Source organism: Amblyomma americanum, chromosome 5, assembly GCF_052857255.1.
Source record: "Amblyomma americanum isolate KBUSLIRL-KWMA chromosome 5, ASM5285725v1, whole genome shotgun sequence".
In the NCBI taxonomy this organism is placed as follows: Eukaryota; Metazoa; Arthropoda; class Arachnida; order Ixodida; family Ixodidae; genus Amblyomma; species Amblyomma americanum.
The window spans coordinates 193,742,119-193,763,040 of record NC_135501.1 but is presented as its reverse complement, the minus strand read 5'-3'; the positions used below and the strand labels follow the sequence as shown (position 1 = coordinate 193,763,040).

The following is a 20,922-nucleotide window of genomic DNA, read 5'->3' as shown; positions in this document are numbered from 1 at the left end:
CGCCGGCGCCACTTGGGAGCTCCGGCAGCAGCAAGCGTTTTCCTTACCATGCGTATACGAGGTGCGAGCGTCGCGTCAAGTTAACTGCAAGCCGGGGGCAACGCCGCTGAAACGTACCTGACGTTACTTCACGCAACTCCCCAAGCAAGCTCCGTAAGAAACAGCTGCAGTTGAACCTCGTTGCAGCGACGTTGAAGAGGCCCGGCGATCATTTCGTTATAGCTGTAACTTTGTGATAGCCCATGTTGTCCGAGCTTTCAAGGGGAACCGTCATTCATTCGCTATACCCAGTATTTCATTATAAACCGTTTCGTCATAACAAGGTTCGACTGTATGTGTCAAGGCAAACCGTGCAGCCGCGCCGAAGCTGTATAGCTGGCGTCGGCTGGTCGGAAACAAATTTGAAAAAGTTTGCACTTAAAAACGGTTCGATATTCCCATTCCTCTCAGCTGTCCAATACCTACCTTCATAAAAGCGGTCTATATAGGTTCTGCAGACTTTTTATAGACTCTATTGCCTTCTTATAATTGTTTCCTTCTGTCTATTCACAGTCAATAGACTATCTATAGTAAAAAGTCTACTAAAAGTGCATGGTCTATGGATTGTCTATAGAGTGTCTCTAGGATTTGAATTACCAATGAACTATTCGCTGGGATTTTATTTTTGGACAGTCTATAGACTTTATAGACAAAAGTCTATGGACAATCAGACTCTAAAGAAATTTTTTAAGGGTATAGTCTACGACAGCCAAAGCGCCGGCCCGGCGCAAAGCCTTCTGACCTTTGAGCAGCTTTTGCGTATTCGTACCCATGACTGGCTAACGCTACAGCTTCGACCGCCGAAAGGCTGCACTCTTTAATCGAGCACAATTTTAACCACGCAATCACTAACGCAGCCAGGCAGTCAGCACTAACTATTACCGTGTTATTGAAGTGCCGGTTTAGTTTACTCGGAAGTCTTGAGCTTTTTGGCTCCCTCTCGTCACCTTTACTCCGTTGCCGTGATTAAGCGACTCGGTGCCTGCGAGGTCATGACTCGTTCCCAGTCTGTTTTTCCTTCGCTCTTGACACACTGCCACCGCATCATGTATCTCCGCGGGCTCACTTAATGGCGTACGCGCGAGACCCTGGCTGCCGCGATCTTCTCGAGAGGGTCATTTATAACCATCTCTCGTTTGCTGTGGTGGTAATTGGGGCCATCTAGTTAGAAGTGCCGCCAGTCGGAAGCCCCTAGCGCCCTCTGGTGACACACGGCCACGCGTAGCCTTATTGGGCAGACACCGAGGCCGGCAGACAGATGCGGTTTTCATTCATGCTCACTCGAACCCGGAAGTGTTAGTGCTTGTATGTGCAAGTAGCAAGCTTATAACTACTGCACTCACGAGAACGGTGCTGCGCTTTGGAAGCCGAGTACGTAGACACCTGATTCGCGAGCGAAATTACAAAGCGTTTAGTGCTTAAGAACAATTTATTACTGGTCGGCCTCTCACGCGTTAGCTGCCAATCACGGCAGAGGAATAAACGATAACCCAATCGCCAGGCAGTAATGACATTTTTTTCTTGGATCCCAGAGGCTATGCTGCAGTACTACTCATTTCACAACAGTGATCACGGATTCCTTCTCGTTGGAACTTTTCCCACATGCAAATCGCGTTGTGGGCTAACGTACCAAGCTTTTATTCACCAGTGCCACATCTTAAAGGGACGCTGAGGACAAATTAAAGCTGGCCTGTATCGGCATATTACCGTATTTTAACGAGAAATATGCTACTTTCACTGGAAACGGAGCCTTTTTATGCCAGAAAGGGTAAGAATATGAAATACAGATGTCCCCTCTAACCGGTCTATTTCGCGGTGCGTCTAGAAACTTTAATATGCGAATCTCAGAGGCTAGGGTACACTGTCGTTCACTTCAATACGGCGATCGCGGAGTCCTTCTCGGTGTAGGCTCCCAAGTGGCGAAAAAAATTGTTCAATGCGATTTTGTCGGCAATAAATGTGTCTCTTGCTGCCGGATAAACATCAGCGTACTCAGAAAAAGTAAGGGAATCGATTTTTACTGTAAAAAATTGTTTGGAGTTTTCCCGTTGTTCAACTGGTATAGCACAAGCTTTCGCCAAGTTTCAGTGTAGTGTGTGTGTGTGTGTGTGTGTGTGTGTGTGTGTGTGTGTGTGTGTGTGTGTGTGTGTGTGTGTGTGTGTGTGTGTGTGTGTGTGTGTGTGTGTGTGTGTGTGTGTGTGTGTGTGTGTGTGTGTGTGTGTGTGTGTGTGTGTGTGTGTGTGTGTGTGTGTGTGTGTGTGTGTGTGTGTGTGTGTGTGTGTGTGTCCGCGCACGCGAATGCGACAGAATATGCGTTTTACGTGCCCATGCGGTAGCGGAAGGCTTCGAATTATTAAGGCGAAAGCCTTTAATGACTCATACGCGCGGTGACCGTCCTGTCACGTGACCTCGCGATGTCCGTCCGTTACATCCTAGATCACGTGACCTTGTCCGTCCATTACATCCTAGGCGGTCGCGGCGGTCGAATTTCGATGGAGGCGAAATTCTAGAGGCCCGTGTACTGTGCGATGTCAGTTAACGTTAAAGAACCCAGGTGGTCGAAATTTCCGGAGACCTTCACTACGGCGTCTCTCATAGCCTGAGTCGCTTTGGGACGTTAAACCCCCATAAACCAAACCAAACATCCTAGGTCACGTGACCTTGTGACGTGATCACAACCTGCCAACTGGACTGTGAGCAAACTGCCCACGGTGGCGGGTGGTGTGATCCGCCGCCAAGCAACAACTGCGCAGCCGCAGCGTGACGTCACCGCTCAAATTCAAATCATTGCAATGAGTCGCAAACGGCTTTCGCCTTAAAGAGATATCTAAGCGCCTTTTTTCCACCCTTCGGACCTCATCCTGTTCTCCGAGAAACTGGGCGACAAGTTGCGAGACCCGAGACACGGAGTTGACGTCCGTTCGCGAAGCCTGTGCTGTGGTGGTGGTGTATTAGAGCGGCTCTTCAAAGTGGTGCACAGGATAGGCTCTTCATCTTCCGGGAAAGCTTCGCTGTTCACTTGAACTCTCTGCACTTAACACGAACTTTTTCGACCCCGGCTTCGGCGGTTGAATTTCGATCGAGGCGAAATTATAGAGGCCCGTGTACTGTGTGATGTCAGTGCACGTTAGAACCCCAGGTGGTCGAAATTTCCGGAGCCCTTCACTACTGCGTCCCTCATTGCCTGAGTAGCTTTGGGACGTTGAACACCCGTAAACCAACCAACTTTTTCCCCGTTCCACATCCTCCCTACTTCACATTTTACCGCCGTACCTTAGTATAAATGGTGTAGTGTGGCTCCTGATGCGAGTCTGTGGTGCATGAGCAACAGATGGATTCTTGCGGAATTTGTGTCATCGCAACAAACAGTAAGTGCGAACGAGCTGAGCTACAGCACGGACATTTCTCACAGCCACACTTTCCAGGCCTGTAAGTTTGAAGAAACGGTAATAAAGTAAGTTGCGCTATTAACTTGTACAGTCTTTGTCAAAAGTGGGCAGTCCAAGGGGTCTCCTCCTGAGCCTTGCAGCGCGGCTCCTCTTCATACTCAGGGACCTTAATCTCACGAAGGCGGGAGGAACCGACGTGCTCAACCCTCCCAAGCTTAGGACTGCCAAGTGTGCTTAAGAGCCCCGGTACACGGCTTGGAAGCAAACACCTTGGGCTGTACATTTTTGACAAAGACTGTACCTGCTTTTGGTTTCGTACCTTCGTTAATGACCGGGGCACTGCAAAAAGTTGATAAAACTTCTAGCGCCGTTTCGTCTTCGTAAGAAGAAATAAATAAATTAGAGCACAGTGACCGGCTTGCAGGCTCCCGGAAGCAGAATTTTAAAACAGAGCACACCGATTGCAATACGGTATTTCTTGGAGGGGAGTGTGCGCCCGGTGTAGTTTCAGTATATCTGAACCAGTCGCCGCCGGCTGTTCTAACTCCGGGAGGCCGGCGTGCTCCGTTTTTAAATACTTTCTTCCACATATCGCGCCCGCCCTAACTGTGTTCCTCGCTTTTAAATTTCTAAAAAATCCCAACTGCGCTTAATCTCGTGGTACTTCGCGAAATAATTCCTTTCACTCCAGTGCGCCTGCCGCGGAGACCGGTGAAATTTTGCGACTAGAATTAAAATAGGTAACAGAACAAGTCGATATCGAAGTCACCGTATATCTAGGCTACTTGTTAGGTTGCGCTGACAGAGGATAAAAGGCCTAAATCTACCTGAATTCCACCGATAGGTGGACAGTGAACTGAAGGGTCTTAATGGAAAACGGACAGGAAAGATCCCCCACGTCACTGAAAGGCAGCCCAAGTGCAGAAAGGGAGGGAACACGACGGACAATTGAAAGCAGGGGAAATACAGACAGGGGAGTGGACTGGCGACAAAGCGGAGAGCAGCCGAGTTAGTTAAGCAGTCGTCCAGTAGACGGGAACAGCACTGGAAGGAGGAGGGAGGGTATGGAAAGACTCCAATCTCGGAAACGTTCCCTTTTTCCCTACTTCTTTCCCTCACCGGCCGGCAGAGGGACAGCGGAGAGAGAACACGGTAGTACAGAGCGCAGCGGATTCAGGTCGGGCACGCGAGGCAGCGAATGCGACGACATGATGAATGTTGTCGCTGTTCACCGACGCCAGGGGGAAGCAGCAGCGTTCGGATTCCTCTCGCGGAGGTGTCCTATTGGGCTGCTGGCTTTCTGGACTCGATTAGTCAGCTCGCTCCCTTCCCGTGATTCCCCTCGCACGCCACCATCTTCTCCTTCTCCTCCCATCCACGTTTCCCTCTCTCCATTTCCTCCCCTTTCGCTTCCTGCGTCGTTTCTCGCAGTGCCGATGGGACGAGTAAGAGGGAATGTCCAGACGACATCTTGTCAAGTAAGCAGATGAAAGCGAAGGCGGTGAATGGAAGGCGAAACGAAGGGAAGCAGAGTCCGGAGATATTAAAGAGAACAAGCTATCGCAGGAAAACGCTTTTACTATTGGGCTATTCTGGGCTGACGACACTGCACTCACACTGGTTTGTCTATGTGCCAATGGGAAGGTCACGTTGGAGATCGAAATAGCGGACACGTTCGCAGGACTCGCGAGACAGGTCGTTGCTGTTTTTGCCTTGCTTGTCCATTCGGCTACTGATACCAGATGTCCACTTGTTACGAAATAAGCGCATGCTGGTGCACTATAGCTGCACAGAATGTTGAGTTGAGCGAGTTGTGGAGGAGGGGGGGGGGGGGGGGGGCTGAGAGGAAGGTGATCTCATTTGAATAATGTGATTCTTGGGCTGTTTTGTCGAAAAATTTGTGTTCAGTACGGTTTTACTGCGTAAAATTTCTCGCTTGGCGAGGGAGGGGGAGGGACCGCACCTCCTTTACATCCGCCCCTGATCAGCAGCGCACTGAAGTGGACACAATCAGACGTAGTTGCAATGAGGCGCCTCCGTGAAAGCAAAGTTCTTGAGCACTCATCTTGTGTTTAGGTTTGGTTTGGTTTATATGGGTTTAACGTCCCAAAGCGGCTCAGGCTATGAGAGACGCCGTAGTGAAGGACTCCGAAAATTTCGACCACCCGGGGTTCTTTAGCGTGCACTGACATTACAAAGCACACGGGCCTCTAGAATTTCGCCTCCATCGACATTCGACCGCCGCGGCAGGGATCGAACCCGCATCTTTCGGGCCAGCAGCCGAGCGCCATAACCACTCAGCCACCGCGGCGGCCTCATCTTGTGTTTAGTAATAACTGGTACACTCGCTCACGCTCGTGTACAATGTTCACGGCGATTCAATACCATAGAGGACACTTTTACAAGACATTCAATTAATTCCAAGAATTCAGTTGCGCCATCACTTAACTGCGTGGGCTTAGTATTTTGTCATTAAGGTATGTCTCACAATAAAATTCGACAAGTAATTAATGCCAGCTTTGGATCCCGCAAGCTAGTTAAATGCTTCTTTTCCTATACCGGACCGCGTTAACACGAGGATGCGGTTCAGCGTGCACATGTCGTACATGACATGGAAATCGACAAACGTCGACATGTCGTACGACAAGCGTACACTTTGAATGGACAAGCCTTGCAGGTAATCGACAAAAAGAAAAGCTACTGTGAGCCAGCGCCAAACAGGATTTTCCTACTGGGGCCAGAGCAGACCACGTGTTCCAGCGCTAAGAAACTGAGCAACACGCAATATATAGCAAGTCGCTGGCTCCTCGTAAACTTGTTTGTGAACAAAGCAAGATTAGGAGCAAGAGCGGGATGAATGAGCGTGTAACAAAAAAAAAATGGGGAGGCTGGAAGGGAGTAAAGGGATGCTAGAGCGCTGAGGGGACGTTGACGAAGTTGCCTCACTGCTGCAGCAACTTACGCAGGTCGAAAACAAAAGGAAAAAGGAAAAAAAACAATGAAAAAGAGGATGCGTGCGACAGGAGTAAGTTTTCCCGACTGTCTACTGGCAGCCACAGTATCGAATTGCGCAGCCCGCAGCTCCCGAAGACGAGGTGCGCTTGGGAAGGGGCTTTCTCGCCAGGAAACCCAGCCTGGTGGTTCTTTCGCAAGTGTGCGGCCGTGTCCCGCCGGCCTGTTTGCCCTCCTGCCGCGTCTGCGCTGCCTTCCAGGGCGACTTGGTCGATTGGTCATCCTCCCTCCGATGCAGTCCGCTGGCTGGCAATAGCGCACACCATCCACGTGGTGTTTTACTTGTGCGGCGAATTTCGCGTCAACGCCGTCTGGCGTCCCGGGACTCTGGTAGACGGGGCAGCTCGTATTTAGAACATCTCTTCTGTGCTCTACTTCTTTCTTCCTTTTTTTCCTTCTTTCTTTCTCTCTTTCTTTCTTGCTTTCTTTCTTTTTTTCTTTCTTTCTTTCTTTCTTCCTTTCTTTCTTTCTTCATTTCTTTCTTTCTTTTCTTTCTTTCCTTCTTTCTTTCTTTCTTCCTTTCTTTCTTTCTTTCTTTCTTTCTTTCTACCTTTCTTCCTTTCTTTCTTTCTTTTCTTTCTTTCTTTCCTTCTTTCTTTCTTCATTTCTTTTTCTTTGCTTCTTTCTTTCTTTTTTCTTACTTTCTTTATTTATTTCTTTCTCTCTTTCTTTTTATTTCTTCCTTTCTTTCTCTCTTCCTTCCTTCCTTTCTTTCTTCATCTTTATCTTTCCTTCTTTCTTTCTTTCTTTTTCTTTGCTTCCTTCTTTCTTTTTTCTTCCCCTCTTTATTTCTTTCTTTCTCTCTTTTTTATTTCTTCCTTTCTTTCTTTCTTTCTTTTTCTTTGCTTCCTTCTTTCTTTTTCTTCCTTTCTTTATTTCTTTCTTTCTCTCTTTTTTATTTCTTCCTTTCTTTCTCTCTTTCCTTCTTTCTTTCTTTTTTTTTGCTCTTTCTGTCTTTCTCTTTTCTCTTTTCTTTCTCTCTCTTTTTTATTTTTCTTCCTTTCTTTCTGTCTTTCTTTCCTTCTTTCTTTCTTTCTGTCTTTCTTTCCTTCTTCCTTTCTTTATTTCTCTCTTTCCTTCTTCGTTCCTTCCTTCCTTTCTTTCTTGCTCTCTTTCTTTTTTATTTCTTTCTTCCTTTCTTTCTCTCTTTCTTCCTTTGTTTCTATCTTTCTTTCTTTCCTTTCTTTCCTTCTTTATTTCTTTCTTTATTTATTTCTCTCTTTCCTCTTCCTTCCTTCCTTTCTTTCTCTCTTTCTTTCCTTCTTTCTTCCCTTCTTTCTTTCTTTGTTCCTTCTTTCCTTCCTTCTTTCCTTCTTTCCTTCTTTCTTCCTTTTCTTCCTTTCTATCTCTCTTTCCTTCTTCCTTCCTTCCTTCCTTCCTTCCTTTCTTTCTTTCTCTCTCTCTCTTTCCTTATTTCTCTCTTTCCTTTTTTCCTATACGCTCGTCTCCGTAGAAACCTATTCCGCATGCAAAAACCCCGCATTGCGCACACTGGGAATCCGATGCATCGGAGATTGCGCTATGCAAGGTGATGTTCTCTGTTGTTCTCCGGCAAATGGAGGAAACCAAAGGGGAAAAAAAAAACGAAAGATCGAAGAACGAAAACCAAGCAGAGGTGGTGCGTAGTATGAGGTGGCGGTTTTCGACACAGATATTGAGTGGCCGTTGCGCACGAAACGGAATCCCCTGCGTCGGGGCGAGAATGGTGCAGCAGAAGACGCGCGGAGAAGTCGCCGTCGTAAAGGTCCTCACTCCTTTCGGAAGTATAGGCTCTGGCGGTAGAAGATGCCCGCGTATACGCAACACGGGAGTCCGCCGGCATTGGACATACATGGAAACCCGGATTGCGGCATCAGTTCGTTTAGTGTGTGACGCGGGTTCGGAGCGCAAGCAAACAAACCACGTGCACACTCGCGAAAGCTGCGATCCCGAGACAAATAAAATATCCGCTCTGCGGTGTTCTTTTTTTTTTCCGATTGCAAGATTTCGCGCTTTTCGGTTTGCTATATGTTAGACTTTTAACTTACGGTTTTTCTTCTCCATATTCCTCCCCCTCTCTATCGCTGTCTTGGATTTACAGCCGTCATAGGATGGGGTGTGCGAATGGATACGTGCTCCCCCCGTCTCAGCAAGCTCCAATGACATCGTGACGTGATCTCCGAAACAAAGTTTTGGACTTACATCAGCGCCGTCGATTCCATTTCTGGGAGCGCGCTGTTTGCTCAATTTCTTCTTGTACTATTCAGCATTCCGCATTATTATATAAAAAATTTAAAATTTCTTATGAATAAACTGCTGTCTTGTACTTAGCCAAAATATATTTGCGCGCCGCTCCTCTTCGTCTGTCTTGCTTAAAGGGACTCTGATGGCTATTCCTTGTACTCTTTATTCTCAGTTCAGATACATTGTATGGTTCTTTCTGGGTATGTTTGTGCATCTGCAGGAACAAAATACGCGTTTATTGGATCGAAAATTGCGTTAAAATCCCCCCCCCCCCCCCCCGCCCAAACACACTCAACTAAACTCATGACGTGTACACCGAAAAGGACTCAGTGATCATCTTTTTGTAGTGTATGGCGCTGCAGCCTAGCCTCTCTTCGTCTGTCTTGCTTAAAGGGACTCTGAGGGCTATTCCTTGTACTCTTTATTCTCAGTTCAGATACATTGTATGGTTCTTTCTGGGTATGTTTGTGCATCTGCAGGAACAAAATACGCGTTTATTGGTGCAAAAATTGCGTTAAAATCCCCCCCCCCCCCCCCCGCCCAAACACACTCAACTAAACCCATGACGTGTACACCAAAATGGACTCAGTGATCATCTTTTTGTAGTGTATGGCGCTGCAGCCTAGCCTCTGAGATCCGCGTTAAGTCAACGTACCACAGCTTAGTTGCGAAATCGGTCGGTGAAGGCGGCACCTTCTCTGTCAGGGGGCGCGTGTATCGTTCCAAAGCCCCGCACTTTGTCTGCGAAACAAGAGAACGTGAAAACGAGTACGAATGGCGTCCAGCTGGCGTCGTAGCCGAGCTTGCCTCCCACCGTCCATTTCGCAAGCCATCTTGTTGCGTTTCGTTCTCTCCACAAACTATCCAAAAGAAACTAATGTCTATCTGGAGTTTTAGCGAACCGTCGTAGTCACTCACGCTCGTTTTACTTTCGCTGAAGAACTTTCTCCGACAACTGCATGAGTACGGTGTGCTTGCACTTGCCGATCCCGAGTGTGGCGCAGCCACTACGTTGCGCGTTGTCTATATATAGAAACACGTCTTGGGCTGCCAAATGGCGCAGTGCGCCCTGCTGCACCTGACACTTTTCTGCAAATGCCCCATGCGGACGCATCAGATAGGTCTGTTCCAACATCGCCCCTAACATCTGCCTCGGAGCTCCTCTGTCCCGTTAGCGCAATCTTCTCGATCATGTGATGTGCTGCTCAGCCACAAACGGACGCCTGAAGACAGCAGGTTTCGTTGTTGAACGCTTCCGAAGTGAACAAGATATTAATGAACTGTCACTATACAGCACTTCGCCCCGCGGGAAAAGCCCCGGAACATACCCGACTCTCTAACCTGAAGCAGTGGGACACTGAGTTGTCCAGCTCGGACCCGTGTGACGGGCAAGGTCGAAGAGGTCGCTGCAAGGTTATGCAGTGTAGCCACGTGATGCCAACCCTTATAAAAATGGTCTATAGACAGTCTATAGATTTCTTATAGACTGTATTGCCTTCTTATAGATATTTGTCTTTTTGTATCCTCTAGACTGTCTATTGACAAAAGTCTGCTAAAAATGTATGGCCTTAAATCTATAGATTGTCTATAGACTGTCCATATCATTTGCATTGTCTATAGACTGTCCATATCATTTGCATTGTCTATAGACTTTTATCTAAAGTTTGTCTATAGAGAGTCTATAGACTTTATAAACAGAAGTCTTTGGGAAGTCTAGAGACTGTCTAAAGAAATTTTTGTAAGGGCAGTCTGGAAGAGAGCCCACCATGAACTTTAATCCGAATGACCCGTGATTCTCATACTCATACTTTCCAATAAAGTCGTTCTACTACTACTACAAATTAATGCACAGAAGCAGACACGGCTCTATACCTAGCTTTACTCATGTCGCACGCGAGCCACCGTGGTGGCTCAGTGGTTATGGCGCTCGCTGCCAACCCGAAAGACCCGGGTTCGATCCCGGCCGCGGCAGTCGAATTTCGATGGAGGCGAAATTCCAGAGGCCCGTGTACTGTGCGATATCGTTGCACGTTAAAGAACCCCAGATTGTCGAATTTTCCGGAGCCCTTCCCTAACCGCGCCCCTCATAGCCTGAGTCACTTTGGGACATTAAACCCCCTAAAACCATAAACCAAACACGTCGCACGCAGCCCTGCGGCACTCTTCTGTCAATCTTTTTAACAGAGTAGGAACTCACTGAGACGACATCGCCATCTTGCTCTCAGGTTGGCTGATAACACGAGCATGTCATATATTGTGATCGCGACGAATTGCCGTACCAGGGCTGCCACCCTGTAAAACCGACATATCGAAGTCGTTGCACTGCGGCACAAGTTTCCCGAAAAGAAGACGAAAGAGCGAAAAATGAAAGAAGCAAGCATAGAGGCCGCCCCAGATGTAAGCACATATATGAAGAATCAAACGCCGCAATTCGGCAGATAGGAGGAATGAAAGAAACGAAATATTTTGAGGAAATATTGCCTCCATGTGCTGACCCAGATGATGAGATGATGGGAGAGGGAATGGTTGAGCGGTCAAGGAAGGAAACGTTGAGAGTGGAGCTTTATTCCAGGCACCTCGGTAAATAGACGACAGAGCGAAAGCGCCCCCTTCAGGCAACGTTTGCTCAGGTTGAGCTTAGATTTTGTGCTTTAAAAAATTATATCGCAGTAACCGGCGGACTACCGGTGCCCTGACCCACGGTCAAAGCGGTCTTTCTTTTTCAGTTCTAGTTAAAGTGGCTGAGGAAATGGGCGTCTATCCGTTCTTTTTATTTATATATATATATATATATATATATATATATATATATATATATATATATATATATATATATATATATATATATATATATATATATAATCTCGAAGTGTTTGCTAACTTTTGTCCCCTAGGAGCAAGGGATATTAAATTTTTGCACGTAGATTTAAGGCGTTTGTGAAAGATACTCGTGCTTTTCAAACAAAACATGCTTCTACTCCAGCAATCGATGGAACCCTCAAGAACTTTCACATCTTTGAAGACGCCAAATACCCGGACGCGACTCAAACATAAACTGCCGAAAATCTTACGCTGAAGTCTTTCTGGCTCTTTCATCACACTTATATAGTTCCCACACAAGCCACGCCTGCGAAAACCTGCGAAAGTTTCGTTGTTTTTTATGATTTTGCTCTTCTTTTAATTTTTTTAGTCTTTTAGGGGCGGGGTTGCTAGTCAGCGCATGTTCAATGGGATCACTTGAAAGAGGGATTGAGGAAGGGAGCTTTATTTCTGGAGGCCTCAAGACCGGGACTTAGGCCCCTTCGGGCTCCGGTACGACAGCTCAGTCCCTAGGAGGCGTTGGCAGGCGTATACTCCATGTTATATAGAAACCACAGACGGCGAGGGAGTCGCTGCATGAGTTCAGATTTTCGGTGCTAACGAATGGAATGTTGGAAACCATAACTATGGGATCACAAGCATTCACCTTGCCATTAGAGCCGCATCAGATTTTGTAAAGGTTTAGGTTTAGGTTTATGGGGGTTTAACGTCCCAAAGCGACTCAGGATATGAGGGACGCCGTAGTGAAGGGCTCCGGGAATTTCGACCACCTGGTGTTCTTTAACGTGCACTGACATCGCACAGTACATGGGCCTCTAGAATTTCGCCTCCATCGAAATTCGACCGCCACTGCCGGGATCGAGCCCGCGTCTTTCGGGCCAGCAGTCGAGCGCCATAACCACTCAGCCACCGCGGCGGCTAGATTTTGTAAAGAATTAATCTGTAATTCTGCATATTCTCCGTAATTCCCTGGAACTGGAGACCGTTGCGGGCCATATCGTGTTCCTTTATACTTCCCAGAATGTCTAGAATCCACTGGTATAGTACACAACGGTTTTCGGTGCTGGTCAAGTTATGCATGCGTCCAGTATCTTGGGAGACTGGCTGGATATTTTCACACTTGTTCAAAATGTCGCCTCGAATCTTCTTGCGTGATTTTTGTGTTTGTGTGTCTTAAGTATCGGTTGTACAAATTTTTGTTTGTGTGAGCTCACGTGCTAATAGGTGGTTGAAGTTGATTTCTTTGATAGCACAAGGCATTAACTATTTCAGCCTTTCTTCTTGCTTCTGCTGACACCGTATTCCAAGGCCAGGGTCTCCTCAAGCCGTCGTACGCTCTAAACAGATAAGGAGTAGAAAGGGGACTACGCTGTCCTCTAGCTCGTTCCCTTTCATAAAAGGTCGGTTTGGGAGCAACGTTTGCTTGAGTTGTGTGTTGTGTCACCGCCCGAAGCACGACAGTAGTCTACAGAAGATTAATCGAGAGCTAACAGGAGTGGAATTCATTTTTGTGTTTTTTTTTCTTTCCCACACAGGACCCCGCACTATGAACGCACCCCGGCTGTCGTCGCCGACGGAGCGGAGGTCGTCGTGAGAGCAGGCGGAACGCGACAGGCACCCGACCAGGGCGTCGCCGCTCACTGCAGCACCTGTTCCCTGCTCCAGGCAGAAACCGTCCGTTCCTCGGCCAAGACACCGGGGGATCGATAGCCCCCGGCAGCCCTCAACCTCAAAAAGGTGCCTGCCATGCTCGCATTTAACACTACATGGCAGCAATAAGTAAACTTAACACGCCACAAAACATACGGTCTGAACAGCCCCCAAAAGATTGTATGGTAGCGCTTTTTTTTTCAGCGAAATTTATTACCCCAGGGCATCAATGATGGGTGAAGGTGTGATGAATGATGTAGTAGAGATCAAATGAATGAAAAAAGGTTAGCTGATTTGATGAAGTCCAGTAGAGAACGATGGTACGGTCCCTGCGTCCAGGCAATATATGAAGAAGGGTTGCTTGGTGAAAGACCTGCTACCATCAGGTGCCGGATCCTTGTATTCTTGAGAGCTGGGCAGTCCCACAGTAAGTGATGAATGTCGGCTTCAATGCCCTCGTGTTTACATATCGGACACCCTGGCCGAGGAAACAATTCTCGGTACTGAGGCCACTTCCGAGTGATGGCTGGTGTGAGTATGGTAGCGCTTCTACGTACACTAGCCATTTGATTAGAAAAGGTGGTTCCCGCCATCGGCCTGATTCAAAGGGGATGCCGACAACACCTTTATTTTTGTCCAGCCGACGGAGCCTGGTTGTTCAGCTTCGCCGTACAAACGGGCGCTCTGGAATCGAGGAACCCAACATTGAGGTTCTATTCGTCTGCTGCAGGGATATATATATGAGCCCGTCACTGCTCTCAGTTCTCACAGGGTTTGGAACACCATAGAAGACCTGACACGTGGCCCTTGCGTCGCGCTTTAAGTGGCATATGAACTTTTGAGAAAAACTGTATCCTGATTAGAGCTGCGGATATGGTTCGACCGCAGCCGCATTTATCAAGTTGGTACTAAACGAGCAGAGCAGGCCAGCAATGCAGCACCACTTCTACCACATAGTAGAAAACAAACTCGACTGTGTTTTCGAAGGCGTAAGCACTTGTTGCTTAAGAACAGACTGAAAAAGATACGCGCTCAGATTTCCGTGCACATCGATCAGCGCCATAAAGTAGGCCTTTCATTTCCTCGCACACAATCTTTTGGATACTGATGGCGCCTCACATGTATATACTTGGAACAGCTTTAACTCTGCCATGTGTAGCACAAGCATTATGTGGTTTTGTTTAAATCCGCAGTTACCAACCGATGGGTCATTTATATTATTACTACACATATAGCATTTTTTGTTTATTTTTGTTCACCCATATTTTGTTTCCGGACATTCACTTCGGTTCTTCATAAACTCTCCCCTGGCTGACGACACTTTTGTGCAATAATATCGCTACATGGCAGAATATTTGGTAACAAGGCAAACATGCCTACCCTTGTAAAGCCACACATAAGCTCATGCTCACGTTAACGACGTATCATTCTCCTAGCACCGTATGGGACGAACCTTTCCCTCTCGAAGGAAAAAGTTGCCAGCCATTTGATGTTTTGCATACGCTTTGAAATATTCAATGGTGTTCAGTACCTATGTGATGCAGTTAGACACCCAAATCTTGCTCTACGTCTCACAAAGAAGCTACCTTTCAGTAGAGAAAACAATTCTTAGACGTATTGATTTCACCACAAATAATAAAACCCAGTGGTATTAATATTTACTCGCCAATATCGTCGCTTGGCTTTCGATCGCGTTGCAGCCATTTTTACAGCGTTTCTGATACAAGATATTACAGTTAAAGCTGGTCGCATGAACACAGAGGCAGCGGCGATAGCGACAAAGACACTCACAGGACGGTTACTTACCACTGTGTAAGGCGAGATTCAGCGATAGCCGTTTTCGATGGCGAATATAATATCGTTTAAAAGAACGTCTTGCTCGGCAAGTTGGTAACTGTACATCTTCGGTTACAGGCGCGAAAACAAACACAACACAAGGTTATTATTAATGCTCTTCTGCTGCCACTCATGACGTCACTGTGTACGGACCGCTGAGCCCGGTGCGTTGCAGTGACGTAATGCAGGCTGGCCAATCAGCGAGGCGAGGTGCATCGGCTTCGCTCTCCCTCCCTTTGCCTCCTCCGTGCTACGCCAACTCCGCAGAGCCGGGAAACGCGCGCATAACAGCTCTCGCTGAAAAATTCGTGTGGCTGCGGCGCATGCGCAGGGAGAGGGCGTGCCCCCGTCCCGTCGTCGTCCTCCTCTCCCGGACCCATGGGGTGTACGCTGAGCAAGAGCCTGTCGTCGCTGGTGCGCGGCTCGGGCGGCCGCAAGGGCTCCGGCGGGGGCGCTGCGAGTGCCGACGCCGAGCCCGTCGGCGACCCGCCGCCGCCGCCGCCCCCGGACCCGCGCCACCCGCTCACCGCCAGGCAGATCTTCAGCATCACCAAGTCGTGGAAGGCCATCGCCAGGGCCATGGAGCCCACAGGCATCGAGATGTTCGTCAGGCGAGTGACTCAGTGATTAATTAATTTATTTACTTTAATGCGTTAGGATTAGAAGAGTCTTTGCAAGTGGATGATGATGATTAAAAGCTTTTCGCTTACACTACACATAAATATCATTGAATGCAGAAGGTCAGACAGCCTTCGCCGTGGCTCAGTTGGTAGAGCACCGGAAGCGAAATTCGGCGGCCGTGGGTACGGATCCCACCGGCGGCATGTTATTGTTTTTCTTCTGATTTGTAATCAGTTATCTTTCAAATAACTACCTTAATAATCTCCCACTGGTGAATTCCACAAATTAAAAAAAACATCTCCTTTGCTCCATGGTTTCGGTGACTGTCAGCTTCCGTCAATGTGGGACTCAGGGATTCGTGACACCTGGTCTTCTCGCCTTCCCGATTGCTCTGCTAGCGGAAATGGCAAGCGCCGTCTGCCAGTGGCGCGGTGGCACAGCTTCCCACAGGGCTACGAATGAACTTATACTACACATGCGTGCATAGTATACTACCTCAGATATTACCAACCTTAGTATGTCACCTCTGATATAAAACGACCTTTCGTTATATCAGATCTTTCGTTATATCCGTTTTGTAACGTCCCTTTTCATTATAGTTCCTATTCTAGTATTTAAGAGATGCGTTTCTACAAAAAGCTTTTTTCGGTTGTTTCGTAACCTCCTCTGCAACTTGACGAAATGCACGTGACCCTAACGGGAATATTAAAATTTTTCCGTAATTATTCTTAGCTAATTGACTAATTAAACGGAATTTTAAAAAAATACTCTGAGGACGGAAAGCAGTATGCCGTTGTTTTTGCCCACCCTTGATGAGCCGCTTTTTTTTTAATCCCTAGTTCAAGTTACGTGATACACCCAGTATTCATGCGAATCTATCCACCTGCATTTACACTCGAGTTCTTTTCTTTTAGGTGGATTTTTTAGTGCTTTAAGTGGAAGTTAAACGAAGCACTTCCTCTGTACTTTCTAGGATGGAAATGTGTGACCTTTTGTTATATCCCATCTCGATTTCTCTCGGCACTTGTTTTTTTCTTCTTATTGGAAATTTGTAGCCGGATGACTCGCAGCATGAGCTTGCTACGAGAGTTGTGCCGAATTAAAGTTCACAAATACCACCGCCTTTAAGTTTAAAATATAAATTCGCACTCCAACTACGGTGATTAAAATTCTTATTGCTAGGTTTTATTTAAATAAGATATCGACTGCGGCAGTTGCTTTCTCTGTCTATCTGGTCGCATGGCTTCCATGCAAACGGCTCACGGTTTATTTAAAAAAATCATGAAAGACAAAGTTTAAACGCCCACAATGATCTTCAATTATTCTAGTGCGGCACCTTTTCGCGTCGTCCTGCCTAACGCTGCCCTACAGCAGTTCAAACCTGTTCCTCTCGCTGTACAATACGCAAAAGCTACAGCCGTGATATTTCCTAGTTTACTGAATATATTTCAATTTTTAAGTTTTCTGTCTTCAAACGCATCTTCCACTCAGTTTGCTCAAACAATATTTGATTCATAAAGTCGCAAAGCAAACTGACAGGACAAGTGCCGAAGTGGAAGAGAGACAAGCGCGGACTTTCACCTGAACTTAGTTGGGGACCGGACTGGCAAATTTGAAGCAAAAATAAGGCATGCGCCAAAACAAATGCCACGATCATCCCGCTGTCGCGCGAAAAGCTGGAGAAGCGTCACTTCATGCTGAAAGAGTGCCACAGGCATATCGCAGATACAACACCATGACCCATCTGAGATTCGGCCTACAAAATTGGTGAAGTATATGGTGTTCTTGTCGGCACTTTGTTACATTTGCTCCACAGTGCGAATTAGAGCTCCTACAGAAATCAGTAAAAAAAAATTGGCGGTAGTTTAGCTCTGGTTAAACCTGGAGTGACGCGACAGCTACAGCTGGCCGAGTGGAACTTGCTCAGTTGAATTGCAGTCAGTTTTTTGCCGCTCCGTTTCGCTGAGCGTTCCTTCTTCATCTTCGTCCCACTTGACACGGCGCATGCGCACAGCTGTGGCAGCTCGGTTTTACCGGCGCGCCACGCCGCCGGCAGCAGCAGCTGCTGCGCACCACGTGGCTGGTCACGTGACCAACCAGGTGACGAACCACGTGATCAGCCACTGCGCAGCGCCGCCGGCAGCTGCTCCGCCCCACGTGACCAGCCACGCTGAAGGCTCGAAATGCTACCGTAATGTAGTTATCGCTACAAAAACAGTTTGCGTTTGCCAATTCTCGTTTGCTGGGCCGGTGGTAATTTTCACCGCAAACAATGGATCTTTCCAATGAGGGCTTCCTGGGCGTTTCCACATTGCTCGTTTGGCAGTTGGCGCTTGCGCTATGAAAGCGGCAGCGGAGCCAGTTTGCAACAGCCCAGAGAGGAGGTGGTTCGGCATCTCCCTCGCAAGGTAGAAAGGCATGCGCTTTGCCACGGGACCTGATGTCCATATCAGCACTCGTGTCTTGCCATCTTCTACTTAGCGATAGATCCAGCGGTGCTGGTGGCTAACTGTGACCTCTGTTCTCTGCAGACTGTTCCAGGAGAAGGAGGATCTTCTGGACTTGTTCGAGAAGTTCCAGGCGCTCCGCACGAAGGAGTCTCAGCGCGAGAGTATGGAGCTGGCGCAGCACGCCTCCGTCGTCATGACAACGCTGGACGAAGGCATCAATGCGCTAGACAACCTTGACTACTTTATGGACTACCTGCACAATACTGGCAGGCTACACTACAAAATCAAGGGCTTCAAGAAGGAATACTTCTGGGTAAGTAGCACTCGGCTGTTGAGAGCCCGCTTGGGGAAAAAAAGGGGGGGGGGGGGGCACTGGCTGCGATTATTGCCCGCAGCATCTCTTAGCGTGATCATCTGGGCGTCGGAAACACGCCTCATTACCATGAATTCGGGACAAGCGCTTCTATAGTTGGATACAACTCAAGAATTAAGCGGCTTTTCCCCATCAAAAGACCCTCATTCAAGCCAATGGCGTCGGCTGATTCTCATGAGCTCCCTAGAGTGACAATGCAGGGAGTGGCAGATGAAAGCGGATAGTCCCTTCCCTCTATGGTCGGGGCAGCTCCCTCCCTGCATTGTCACGCGAGGAGGCTCATGAGAATCAGCCGACGCCATTGGCTGGAAAAGCCGCTTCGTTTTTGAGTTGTATCCGACTGTAGTACTCTTGCCACCACGTAGCGCATGGCTTTGAACATTAAAAAATACCGCGTTGACATCATCCGTGATGACGTAATAAAAAATGGGTGTGACCGAGTGATTGTCATTGAAGCGCTATAGGTCGCTAGGCCTAGCGGCACTGGCTGGTCGCTCTACCAAATTCCTCCGAACTTACCCGACATCCTGCTCCCATTGGTTACAGCTTGCACGGCGCTCCAGCGAACTAACCCGAGCTTAGCCGATTTACTCCACAAGCTTCTTGGTTGGGACCACGTTAAGTAATGCTTGCGCTCAAAGAACCAAATACACGTGTCGCCATAACGCGGCAATTTCGCAAGTGAAATGCTTGCGTTGGCACCGAATTTTTCGACGCGGATCGCAGAGGCTATGCTACATTGCCATTCAGTTCAGAACGGCTCCATCGCGTCTTTTTCGGTATGCAGAGTTTCGGTCAAAAGTCTTAAGGCCATAGCGTTCAGCTGCAGCGATACGAATGTTCCTAGAATGCATCGTGTAGCTGATCATTCGAAACACGAGTGAAGCAGGAGCTTCTCTACCGCAGGAAGAAACCTTCAACTAGCATTTCAAGGTCGTTCGGTCTTTAATTGTGCCCTAATGGCTCTGTTATGCGGCTGATGCGAAAAGCCTTTGGCCTAAAGAGTTTCGACCAATACTGTACGTCGCGAGTTTGAATCGATTGGCGGGAAGATATTTAAATACAACTTTCTCGGCAATAATTGCCTCATTTGCTGCCGGACAAACGTCAACATACCCATAAAGAACTGGGGAATAACACTGAGAATATTAATCGCGTAGCATTCTCCTCGGTGTCATTTTAAAAATCCACTGAGTACAACTCTATGCAATTTTCGCTGTTAGGGAAATTTGGCTCTACGTCTATTTTTACTGCTTTTACTACTTTTCATTCTGTGACTGTGTGTATCTGCAAATAGTGTACAAAGGTCTACCTATGTCCTTTTCCACTATAGACCCTATCTGTGTGTTTCCACTGTTTATCCTATCTCTGTCCACCTTATTCCGCCAACCGCAGCTCGGGTGCTTACAATAGTAGATCGTAATTGCCACTGCCAGTAACATCTTTTCGTTCCGTTTGTTAGTGCGTTAGCATTAGAGCTTCCACTCATCCGCTTAGCTGTTGTCTGTGAAGTCCCTCTAGTGCCCACCGGCTTATGGGCAACCCGCGCTGGGTGGTCTCCACTAGGTGGCAAAAAGTATGGGGGGGGGGGGGGGGGGGGGCAGCCTAAAAAGAATGTAAACAATTAAGAGGAGGGCTACCTAGGTCGCCTGAGCTTGTGGCGCTATCACAACCGGCCCAACGGATTGTGAGCAAACAGCGCACTGTGGCAGGTGGCCGTTAAACTAATGATTGGTCGCGATATGTTGCTCGGGAAGAGCAACTTGCGTCGCACAAGCCGCACCGGTGGCAGCACCTGCCATCGCAGGGCAGTGACGCATCGATTAACCGCTGTGTTTGGAGTGATATGAGGACTCCCAGTGATCTATGAGTGCAAAGTAGAGAATTCCGCATATAACCTTACCCTTACTATCTTTAGCTTAAAGGGGCTGTGAAGGGGGCTCTAATAAAGTAGCGGCATGCCTGGGATATTGAAGCACGCCGCTTCACGAATAGTGTCCAGCAAGGATTTTTTTAAACGCGCTTTGTAGAAGCTAAGTTATCTGTAGTTAAAATTTGAATTTTAGCGTCTTCGCACATTTCCCTCTCCTCTCGTCACTTTTTGCACGCTGGAAGGTAGGCGCTCCTTCGCCGACCCCCCTCTGGGAGCGGAGCTTCCCGACCTGCCGGAGCTAAGCGGCTTATTGGCCACGGCAGCTGCCTGACGTCTGAATGAATCTAACCAATGGCCACCTCTAACCTTGTCTACGCAGATGCGGGGGACGGAGGAGGGTGCGAGCATAAAAAAGTCGTCGGGAAGGGCTCGCCAACTTTGACGCTTGATTGTGGGTCGTCTGCTGCGTGTAGAAAAGTATCATTTGGCTCCGGTTTTCACGGCAACACAGTGCAGTGATTAAGCGAGTTAATGTGCTGTCCTCGGAAGGCGTTTCAGAGGCCCTTTAAGTCTGATTTCGCCGATCTTTGTATGCATCCTGCTTGACCTCTTGAAAATCGAGCCCTGAACCTCAAT

General features: G+C 47.8%; 1 protein-coding gene across 2 annotated transcripts in view; it reads left to right on the top strand.

Annotated features, from left to right (window-relative positions):
* LOC144133292 (neuroglobin-like) overlaps positions 1–20,922 on the top strand; it is a 215,075-nt gene that overhangs the window by 185,927 nt on the left and 8,226 nt on the right. For both annotated transcript variants that reach the window (XM_077666270.1, XM_077666272.1), the window contains exons 3-5: positions 13,019–13,220; positions 15,301–15,580; positions 18,122–18,353. In XM_077666270.1, coding sequence (XP_077522396.1) covers positions 15,348–15,580; positions 18,122–18,353 — 465 coding nt within the window. In that variant the 5' untranslated portion in view covers positions 13,019–13,220; positions 15,301–15,347. The remainder of the gene's footprint in view (positions 1–13,018; positions 13,221–15,300; positions 15,581–18,121; positions 18,354–20,922) is intronic.